General features: G+C 38.3%; 1 protein-coding gene across 2 annotated transcripts in view; it reads right to left on the bottom strand.

The window, feature by feature from the left end:
• The window catches only part of LOC140806564 (uncharacterized), a 35,352-nt gene extending 24,140 nt beyond the window's left edge, over positions 1–11,212 (bottom strand). Inside the window, exons 1-8 of one of the 2 annotated variants that reach the window (XM_073163116.1) lie at positions 10,931–11,212; positions 10,431–10,488; positions 10,210–10,301; positions 10,079–10,134; positions 9,834–9,906; positions 9,522–9,588; positions 4,166–4,232; positions 3,961–4,027 (exon numbers count right to left, since the gene is read on the bottom strand). In XM_073163116.1, the coding sequence (XP_073019217.1) occupies positions 3,961–4,027; positions 4,166–4,232; positions 9,522–9,588; positions 9,834–9,906; positions 10,079–10,134; positions 10,210–10,301; positions 10,431–10,488; positions 10,931–11,122 (672 nt within the window). In that variant the 5' untranslated portion in view covers positions 11,123–11,212. The remainder of the gene's footprint in view (positions 1–3,960; positions 4,028–4,165; positions 4,233–9,521; positions 9,589–9,833; positions 9,907–10,078; positions 10,135–10,209; positions 10,302–10,430; positions 10,489–10,930) is intronic. The other variant, XM_073163115.1, reaches the window with a different exon arrangement.
• Between the last annotated feature and the right edge of the window lie 787 nt (positions 11,213–11,999).

Here is an 11,999-nt window from a genome sequence, read left to right on the forward strand (position 1 = left end):
AAGGAATCAACACGAATTCTGATATCTAAGCTCCCTTCTCCCAACTGTATCTTCATGTTGTTGGTTATGAATCCTCCCGCAGTGCCCTTCACCTTTATCTTGGCTGATTCCAAATCATGAAATTGCAACGTATCCTTGCTGATCTCCAACAGACCCCCACATCGATCTCCAATAATTGCGAAGGTTTCCCTGGACCATAAATGCCATGGTATCCCATAAATACTCAGCCAACTATTGCAGCACCTGTCAACCGAGTCAGTAGTGTTAATGTCGGGCCTCCATTTCTCGAAGTTCAAGGACACACCTCCGTCGAAGAATCCTCTTTTTAGCTTCAAGAAGTAAGAATACTCATCCGCACTTGATGGCCACCACACTGCTTTATCTCCTTGGAAAGGAAATAATTCTGGTACATTGCTTGCAGGTTTTCCAAGGACCTTTCTAATCAATTCCCAAGTAATGTTTGCTCTATTCCTTGTAACAATGAGTGCCTCGTGCCACAGCATCTTTTTTTCCTTGTCAAAATCTTCCTTATCTGTTAGTAATTCCTTTGTACCATCCCTTCGTCTTGTGTTATCGTCCTTCTCCATTGTAAATCTTCGGAAGATATTGCGTTCTTGCTGTCTACTCGGTTGACGATCCCTACTGGTATCACTCCCTGATAACAATCTGTCCAGAGCCTCTGAAATGTTCTTCCATCCCACTGATTTGTATCCGCTCGGCACTATTGTAATTTGCTTTCTTCCCCTCGAGTCGAACTTGTTAACTTCAACAAAGCTTCCGCGTCTGTTAATGATTCGCTGCGCTGTGAATATCGCATTCGTTCCCCTATATCGCTGGAAATCCACTCTCGAGTAGGTGTTGTTAATGAACTCTTTTAGTTTCGAGCTTAGCCATCTGGCCTCGCTACGTTCAAAATCCATCATGTAGTTAGACTTCCTAGTGCTTTCGGCCCACCAAACTGATTTACCCCCATTTCCCAGCCTCAATGTAAACACTTTATGTTCCAACTTAATGACCTTCTCCTTTGCTGCCGACCCATATGCCAGGTTCCGTCTATTTGGTGCATACATTCTTTTGGACCAATCGGATTTTTACCGTCAGTTCGTAAGAGAAGCTTGAAAAAACGTGAAAAAGCGTGAAAAACCTTGAAAGCTTGAAAACGACTTGAAAATGAAGGTCGCCGCCGGCCGGCAGCCGGCGCCGGTGGTTCCGATATAAGCCGATCAACAATGCTCAGTAGTTGGGCGAGATAATTGAGCAACAGTAGAGCTTGGATGCTCGACTACTGAAGGGGGGAGAGAACATTTCAAAAATTTCTCTTTCTAGGGCACTAACTATGCGTAATGGATTCAGGAAGTGATATTAGAAAAATCATTAATTCCTACACTGGAAGCTCATTGTTAAGTTAGCCAAAGTATTACAAACGTGAAACTCATCTCTTGAACCAAAGACACAACAGTACAAGTTGAGAATCACCTTGTAAACTTATAGGACTCAAGTAATCTTATAATTAACTCATATCATGTACAATAAAACTCTTGATGATAAATGTTTCACAGCTGAAAGTTGTCTAACCACGAAAATAGGTAGGTCAAAGCAGTGTTTTCAAAACTGGACCGGCTAGTTCCGTTTGACAGAGAACCGGTCACTGGTCATGCCTGGTACGAAACACCCTCAAAAACCATTTAGCGGTCAAACCTATAAATAGTAAATACCGGTCAAGAACAGATAGAACAGGCTGGGAACCAGAAGAATTGGCTTTCCGATTTTTTTACTACTTGTTTTTTGAAAAATTACTTTTTTAAAAAAAAAATCTTAAATTTAATATTTTGTTATATATATATATGATTATTTGGAATATGGACTCAGAAAAAAATATTATTTTAGTAATACTAGATTTTATTTAATTTATTGTTTTTGTTTTTAAAAAATATATAATTATAACTGGTATTTTGAATATATAGTTATTTATTTTAAATTTTTAATTTCGCGACGGGCCTAGTAAAAAACCCTAGAGAGAGAATTTTTTAAAAATGCTCTCTCCCTCCTCCATACGTTTCCACCCAACATCAATCGGCCTTATCGTCCATTGACCTCAAGTTCTAAGTTCAGCCGATTGCACCTTCAACATTCACCGGCGCCGGAGTTCGGCCGTCGGAGGAAAGCTGAAACGACGTTTTCGTTTTTTTTTCTTTCTCTTTCGGATCGAAATTGGTTCGCTTCTTGGGATTTTTCAGCCATGAACAGAGGGATGCTTAGGAATAACCTCACGACACTGTGTGAGGTTAAAATAGAGCAGAAATTGTTCTTAATCAGTAGGGGGAGGATGGGCCGATCTGTGTGCTTGAAGGAGAGAACCAGAAATGCGACGTATGTGCTGGAAGTGGATTTGGAATGCTTAGAATGGATCTTGCTGATGGAGCGGATGGAGAGCCATTTGGTCGCGTGGAAGCAAGTGTGCAAACAGAAGGATAAAGGGGGGTTAGGCGTTGGAAATATTCTCTTGAGAAATAAGTCCATGATGGGGAAGTGGTGGTGGAGATTTTGCACCGAAGATGGAACTCTTTGGAAGAAAATTATTGTGTTATATGGGATTCAAGAAAACGGGTGGGATGCGGGTTTGGCAAGAAATGTTACGTTTAAGTGTCCTTGGAAGTTTATTTCACGAGTTTACCCGACTTTTCAGCAACTTGTGTCGACAGAGGTTAGGGGGGGTAATAAGGTTAGATTTTGGGAAGATAGGTGGTTGGGGGATTCTTCTTCAAAGAGATATTTCCTACTTTATTTCATATGTCCACAGGTCATAATATGCCAATTTCTCACTTTTATTGTATAGACAGCGAGTCCTCTTCTCAATCTTGGGATTTTCATTTTAGGAGAGCGGTTAGAGATGAGGAAATTACTCAGTTGACCGAATTATTAGGGATGATAGAGAGTGTTAGGTTGGTGGAAGGGGTGCATGACTATCGAGTGTGGCGAGGGGATTCATCTGGGGTTTTCACGGTCAAATCATTCTTCGAGTCGTTTTTTCCACGTAGACTTTTTCCACTTTCTCCTTTACTCCACATTATTTGGAAGGTTCCGGTACCGATAAAAATATGAGTGTTCTCATAGATAGCTACTCAGGGTAAGTTACCAACCTCGGAGACGATGCAAATAAAGTGGCCCTCGATGAATTTTTGCCCGAATTGGTGTGTTTTGTGTAGGAATGACTCAGAAACTCAAGATCATATGCTCCTCCATTGCTCATTCTCGAGTGGTTTGTGGGCTAAGGCGTTGAGAGAACTTGAGTTGGTGTGGGTGATGCCGGCATCAACAAAAGACTTATTTGCTATGGATCTGGGACAGCAGATAGGATCAAGAGGAAGAACTTTTTGGCGGGTCGTCGTACAGTGTATCTGCTGGTACATATGGCTCGAAAGAAACACAAGAATTTTTGAAGAGAAAGAAGAATCAAGACAACAATGCTGGGAAAGAATCAAGATAGCGATGGCTCTATGGATTGGCACTCATGAAGATTTCAAGAATGTCTCCATATTTGATATTTTGAGAGACTGGGCTTTAATTTATCATTAAAATTTCAATTATTTTGCAGTTCTTGATTTAGTGGATCACTAGTCCACAAATGTAATTTGACACTTTATTATTAATAATATATCGTTTCTTATAAAAAAAAAATTATTTTAAATTTTGATAAATATATTATTTTTGTCTATTTATATACATTTTTAGGCTTTAAAATTTAAAATATATTATTCATTATATTATATTAATATTTATATATTCTAACAGTATTCCGGTCCGACCATCTGATTAAACTGGTCGGACCGGTTGGATCATTTTTCTAAGGTCGACCGGTTCGATCACCGGTCCAGTTATGAAAACATCGAGTCAAAGTATATTATCAACTAACGCCTCACTATAGACATGGATAGTAACTCTAAGTTGAAGTCTCAATACCTGAAGAGTCTTTCCAAGCCCCATTTCATCAGCAAGCAGGACCCTCCCTCCATGCTGCAGCACAAATCTGAAAAGGCCAAAATTAGCAACATTCAAATGACAAAATGAATCAATTCACCGCTGAGATCTCTTTATGAATAACATATGATACCCCATCTTGCACTCAATCTAAGCATACAAATGTTAAGAGAGTATTCCCACATACCTAACACCGTCACGTTGGAAAGGCAGGAGCTTTGCTTCAATATTGCTGGGAATTTTATTGTATTGATCTGGTAGTAACATTGATAAGAACGCATTAATGTTTGGGAAACATAATCCAGTAAATTGGTGCCCCCAACAAAGTGCCAAACATAAAAGTTTGTGACTTACAAGCCCAGGAATTATACATGCGCACCCACCAATATGTAAAAGAATTTAATAAAGACATTCCTATCTCATTATTTTTTATAAATCTCAATTCCATGTCTATAGCATGATTAAAAATCACAAAACCCTAAACCTTCATCATAAGGTCCACAGCACAAAATCATCAAATATCCAAGAAATTTAAAGTCGCCATCTTAAAACCAACAAATATCCATTTGAAATTCGTTCATAGATTATTCCGATAACCACAAGGAACCCTAGGGAAAGGCATTTAATTTCAAGAAACCCAATATGATCTCATAGTGCCATGTGGGATCCAAGAATGGTGATGGTCAGAAATAATTTAATAGGCGAATTCTCCGTGTCAGTTGAGATAGAGATGACCGATGGAAACACGTGGTGGTTAACAGCAATTTATGGGCCTGTAAGGCCGGGCGAGAGGGAGAGATTCTGGGATGAATTGGCAGGACTCAGTACTATTTGCGGGGAGAAATGGTGTTTGGGAGGAGATTTTAATGTGGTCAGAAACACGGGAGAAAATATGAATAGCATTTCTAACACTACTAGCATGTTATGCTTTGATATGTTGATAGGTGAATTGGGCCTCTATGATCCTCCACTTTTGAACGCTAAATACACGTGGTCTAATTTCAGGGATGATCCGATTTGCTGCCGATTAGATAGATACTTATTTTCGACTGGTTGGAGGGACATTTTTCCACACTCCAGACAAAACGTGTTACCTAGAATTACTTCGGATCACCACCCACTGTTACTTGACACAACGAAGGTGAAATGGGGACCTGCCCCCTTCAGATTTGAGAACGTATGGTTGACACATCCAAACTTTAAAGATATGGTCCAATTGTGGTGGAATGAGGGGGAGGAGCAAGGGTGGGAGGGCTACAAGTTTATGAAGAAACTCAAAAAATTGAAAGTTGATATATCAAGTTGGAACAAAGAAGTTTTTGGCAATGTGGGTGTTAGATTGGAAGAGTTGAGGCACAGGGTTAAGCTTTTGGATGAGCTAGAAGCCGAGGGAAGATGGACTGAAAATTTAAGCCTACAAAGAAGAAATGCGAAATGTGAGCTGGAAAATTTGACTTTTAAAATCTATCAAATGGAAAGTCAAAAAGCGAAAGTGAGGTGGTTGAGGGAAGGTGATCAAAACTCCAAGTTCTTTCATTCGATGTTGACAAACAGAAGAAATAAAGCAGTTATAGATAAGATGGAGTTGGAGGATGGGACTTTGGTTACGGAGGAAAAAGAGATTGAGGAAAACATCGTAAGATTTTATAAGCATTTGTATAGGAAATCAGAGGGGGATGGGGGAGGATTTGATGGGTTGGAGTGGTGCCCTTTGGAATTGGGTGCGAGAGACGAGCTTGAAGTATCTTTTACCGAGGAGGAAATCAAAAAAGCAGTGTTTGAAAGTGAAGGATCGAAGGCTCCGGGACCGGATGGATTCACAATAGCATTTTTTCAAAAAAATTGGGACACGGTTAAACAAGACTTATTGAAGGTATTTGCTGAATTTCACAGTGGGGGAGTGGTGAACGGCATCACAAATGAAACGTACATATGCCTCATTCCCAAGAAACAAGATGCTGTTAAGATAAATGATTTTAGACCGATAAGCCTCACAACGAGCTTGTACAAGATAATTGCAAAAGTGTTGACCTACAGAATCAAAAAAGTGTTGAGCTTCACAATTGCAGAAAATCAATGTGCCTTTATCAAAGGAAGACAAATAATGGATTGTTGCCTTGTTGCTAATGAAGTGGTTGAAGAATACCGTAAGAAGAAAAAAAAGGGGTGGGTGCTTAAGGTGGATCTGGAAAAAGCGTATGATAATGTTGATTGGAGATTTCTTGATTTTGTGCTCGAAAAAAAAGGATTCGGCGTTAGATGGAGAAGGTGGATAAAAGGGTGTGTGTCTAACATATCGTTCTCGATTTTTATTAATGGCAAACCAAGGGGGAAATTTAGAGGGGAACGAGGACTTCGACAAGGAGATCCTTTGTCCCCTTTTCTTTTTAACTTGGTCATTGACGCTTTGGGGAGAATGGTTGATAGGGCTAAGGTTTTGAATGAGGTAAGGGGGCTGGTGGTTGGCAGGGGTAATGTGGAAATCTCCCACATACAATTTGCTGATGATACATTGTTTTTGGTACAGACGGAAGGACATGTGAGGAAACTAGTGGAAATTATCACTTTATTTGGGATGAAATCGGGATTGAAGATCAACTTTCAAAAAAGTGTGGTGTTGGGAATTGGTTGTGAGGAAGAGGAGGTGGTTGGTTTGGCCCAAACGATTGGGTGCAAAAAAGATGATTGGCCGATTAAGTATCTCGGATTACCTTTGGGAGGGAAACCGACGACTCTTGATTTTTGGGAACCGGTCCTTACAAAGATGACCAAAAAACTCTCAAGCTGGAAGAAATCATTCTTATCAAGAGGAGGTCGGTTGACCCTCATCAAAGCTGTGCTAAGTGCAATGCCTTCTTATTACATGTCCTTGTTTCGAGTGCCAGCGAAAGTAGCAAAAATAATGGAAAAATTGATGAGGGATTTCTTGTGGGATGGAGCGGACGGGGATAAAAGTTGTCACGTTGTTGGATGGGATCAGGTTTGCAGGCCGAAGGATAGGGGTGGGCTAGGTTTGGGGAACATCAGATTGAGAAACAAAGCGTTACTAGGGAAATGGTGGTGGCGAGGAAGGGAGGGTAAGGAGCAGTTGTGGATGAACGTAATTACGAGCATTTATGGTCTTCAAGTTAATGGATGGGATTTGGGTTTGGCTAGGACATCGACTTCTAGAAGCCCTTGGAAATATATTTCTCGTTCCTTCCCGGCAATTCAACTGTTGAGTAAGTGGGTTTTGAGAGGAGGTAATTACATTAGGTTTTGGGAGGACGTTTGGGGGGGAGAGAGTCTTTGTCTCAAAGATCGATTTCCTTCTTTGTTTTCGATTTGTACCGTCGTCAATAAACCTATTCGTCATTTCATTGAGGTTTTTGAGTTAGGAGACAGTCGTCATTTTCGTTGGGATGTGCGTTTTAGAAGAAATCTTAATGAAAGAGAGCTGGGGGATTTTGGTAATTTATTGGGTGTCATTCATTCGGTGACTATCGAGTTGGGTTCGGAGGATAGAAAGGTGTGGTTGGGAGATTCTTCGGGTCTGTTCTCAGTTCGTTCTTTTTACGAGTCATTCTTTCCGATCCATAACTTTCCAGTTTTCCATCAATACATTCATATTTGGAAAGTTCCTATCCCGCAAAAGATTCAAATTTTCTCGTGGACTGTCGCTTTGGGCAAGTTACAGACCTCTGATTCGGTGCAAAGAAGATGGCCATCATGTGCTCTACGGCCACAGTGGTGCTGCTTGTGTCAAAACAGCGACGAGGATCAGGATCATTTATTGCTGCATTGTTCTTTCTCGAGAAATATTTGGATTAAGGTGATGCAAGAGCTGAAATTTCTTTGGATTACTCCGAGGAGGGCCAAAGATATGTTCACCATAGATCCGGGTTTTGGCAAGGGGGCTAGCGTGGATACTTTCTGGTACATGGTTGTTCATTACACGTTCTGGACAATATGGCTAGAGAGGAACAACAGAATTTTCAATGACTCGTCTACCTCGGAGGACAAACTTTGGGAAATGCTGAAATTAAGAGTCGCACAGTCAACAAGGAATTTAAAAGAACTAGGACATCTAGCTATTTCAGATGTTGTTAGGGATTGGAGTTTTGTAACAATTTAATTTTATGTTTTGATCACTTTTAATTCGCGGAAAACTCTTCCGCGTCTTTTGTTTGGACCTTTAAAATTTCTTTTGAATAAAATAATGTTTCCTATCAAAAAAAAAGAAACCCAATATGTTACTACTCGAAGTTTACAAAGATGCAGATTAGAAAGCTCGATATAAGATCTAAACTGGATATTGTACATTGTTGGAGGAAATCTGGTCACTAAAAGAAGCAAGAAACACACTGAGGTAGCCAGTCAAGTGCAGGATCAGAATCAGATTTATGGCGCAATCGGTGTCCGAGTTACTTTGGTTAAAGAAAATATTAGAAGACCAAAAGATTAAGTGGGGAGGATCAATGAAACTATATTGTAATGGCCAACAAGTATAGCCCACAACCCTTTATCTTAACGATGGCCTCATCTGCACACAAGAAGTTCACACTTAACAGATGTGACCACCAAGGCACTCAACAATCCCTTTTTCCAAATTGTTGTTTCTAAGCTATAAATTATTTACTAGATAGCTCTGAAAAAACTAAACTTACAAGATAGTATTGTAATTGGAAATTTGTTCCATTTGGAAAAATTACTTCAGATTGATAGGAAAGATTGTTGTTATTATTCCATATAGATTATCTCATTCTCCAGTATATAAACACCACCTTCAGATGAATAAATAAACTTCAGTTTACCATTCAAAACTTTACACAAGGAGAAAGCTTATTTGACGGGTTTATGCTGCTGAAGACTGTCGGAAAATAGGGTCAGAATGTTTTTTAAATATGATATTAATAGACTTTTGAGCCACCACATAGGTTGGTACTAGTGGATTGTTTGTTTATCCTTTATTACTTGTGGTCCTTTGTAATATAAGACGGTTTTAATGTGTAATTTCCATGGACTATTCAACATAAAAAATTTGGAGGAACCATTCTAAAATTCACAACGATAATGATTACAGGCAATGGATTTGACCCAATTAGTGTCACTTATTATTGATTTTTCTGTTTGTGTACATATATATATTAAATATACATGTCTCACAAGTTGTGTTGTGTCCTTAAATTTTCAAAATTTTGTCTCATCATGTATGTGTTGCCGTATCCATGTCCATTTTCGTGATCATGCAACATAGTCTATCACATCCAACAATATTTATTTGACATATTATGCCATTAGTCATCCTTCTAACAAAAGAAACGAAGATCAATATTATCTAATTTCTCAAAAAGCTATTATAAGTTCCGTATGGCGAATGGTCATCACCCTTAAGGCGTGAAAGATATGTTTCCACCTCAATAATATAAATAGATATTTTCAGAGTTCAGACATATCTACCAACTACCATCATGAAAGACAATTTCTTTTGTTTGATATAAGTAATCACAGACAAAAGGGCCTGATTTGAAGCCTGATAAGAGGAGGAGAATTGTCAAATTTACCTCGAAGATCGGAAACTGCAGTAGCTGCTGCAATAGCACGTTTTACTAAAGGGTCCAAGTTCTCAAGCTGGAAAATAAATAGAAGAGAGACAAATATCACACATCGACTATAAGTTTCAATCACAAATATTCAAGATGACATTTTCCACCATGGTCATGCACCATCATATTTCAAGATTTCTTCTCAAGCTGTTCATCAAGATGGCTTAATTTTTAAAGCAGAATGATATCGCTGAGTACACCTACCAGAACTTTCATGAACATGCAAATACAATCAATAATAGCAAAGATTCCCAGATTTGTATCCATCACCTCAATCATGGGGCTGATATCATTCAGAACCCTTTCTGCTGTCAATAATGATGATATGGGAAATATCCACAATCTGCAAAGAAAATCCACAATCATAACTGTGTCATGTAGTTGAAAACAGGAGTAAAATTTAAAAACTAAAAATGAAAATATTCAAACTCATATAGGTCACACTTTACTGGCTTAGACCATTCTTATCATCATGCAACTGAAGTGGGAAAGAGCACCAGTAAATATAGACAAACCTTTCATTTGCACTCCAATTGGCTCGAGGAATATTGCGAAAAGCTCCTACGATTGTCTATTGGAAGATAAAGCACCATCAAAGAAGAAGAAAATCTATGTGAAACAGTATCAAGAAAGTAGACACGCATACCTGGTGAAATCGAAATTTTGCAGCAATATTTCCACTGGAATGTAGGAAAAATTTCACTATGAGCTTTTGATTTGGTTGGTTTGAAGAATTGTCTTCATTTAGGATTAAGTGTAAGTGTGTAACCGAGAAAGAATCCAGGTAGATGCACAAGTAAGACCGCGGGAAATGATAAAAGCAAAAAAAGTCCAGTAGCAGTCAAAGCACTGAAGAAAGGCCCTCACCAGTCACCTTTCTTGCCGCTGATGAAGGAGATTTACTAGCCTGATGTGAAGCGTTCATCTGCTTAGAGAATAATGAAGTAAGAATGGGCAGACTAGCCGCTAGTTGCATCTCCATTAGCATGAGCAGATGAACCATTGGAAAAACCGAATAGTCTGACATATCGGCTGTATGACTTTCAAGAAAATATATATCCAGCATGCATTCACTTAAGAAAAGAGAAAGAAGAAGCAATAATTTTTGGTGTCTAAAGTTAGCAGTTTGCACCCTACCAATCCTGCCAAATTAATTTTGGACATGCAATGCTACAAGAAAAGAATCAAAAAAAAATGTTTAATGGGATAAATGAGAATATTTTTCCATCATCGTCCAGAGTCAAGAAACCCTTCACATCTACTAAAACACCGAGCACTGCATCTTTCATATTTTACGTCGTGGACGGATTATTAGCACAACAACGATGCCACCAGTAAATGGTAAGTAATTTTTAATAGAAATAAACCTGATCGTTGCTCATGGAGCAAGATGCAGGAGGCATGTCTGAGGAACGAGAAGACGGCACTGCCCCAATTGGTGGCAGCGAGGTGGCAGAAGCCTGGGCCGTGCTATTAGTAGAATTGCGGAGTGCCAATTGCTTGAGGGCGTCCCTTTCCAGACAATCAAGCTCCTCCGCGCTCAACTCCCAATCCTCCATTTCCTTCTTCAAATAGGAATCTCGATTTTGAATAAAAGAGTGGCTTCTGGTTTGGGGGCCGGGCTTGAACTTTTAGCTCCGACTGGTTTCAAAATTCAATAAAATTAAAAATAAATTAATATAGACACACAAAATGAACAAAATATAAATAAAATTTATTAAATATATGTCCTATTATTTAGTATAAATTTCGAGTTCGAAACCTTTCAAACCCCTACTCCATGTTACAAAAATTATATATCCTATTTTTTTAATTACAAATCGGAGTAATTAGTGATTTTGAATTATTAACTATATTTGATTTTCCATATAAATAAGGGTTATTATAAAGTGGTAATAATTTTGAATTATTAACTAGAGTAGGTCTCTTGTGAGACGGTCTCACGAATATTTATATGTGAGACATGTCAACTCTACCGATATTCACAATAAAAAGTATACTCTTTGCATAAAAAATAGTATTTTTTCATGAATAACCCAAATAAAAGATCTATTTCACAAAATACGACACATGAGATCCTCTCACACAAGTTTTTATCTATTAACTATATTTGATTTTTTTCAAGTTTTGGATCATACAAAACATATTTTTCCTTTTGAATATTTTAGAATTTGGCATAATAAAAATCACATGTGCATGGTTATGTGTGTTTTTTAAACACAAATTCTAAGTTAGCTTCTGTTTAATTTAATTATAATTTAAAAGTCGGTGGGATGTTCATCATACTTCTACAAAGTGATTTTAGTAATAAGTTAGTATTAAAATCAATTATATCAAACATTACCTACATTTTATTTTCATATTTTTCACTTTTATTTTTAAACACTGTTCATTTCTAATTTTCCTCACGTCGTAATCTATTAATCTAATCGTTTC

Source organism: Primulina eburnea, chromosome 12 (genome assembly GCF_022965805.1).
Source record: "Primulina eburnea isolate SZY01 chromosome 12, ASM2296580v1, whole genome shotgun sequence".
NCBI lineage: Eukaryota > Viridiplantae > Streptophyta > Magnoliopsida > Lamiales > Gesneriaceae > Primulina > Primulina eburnea.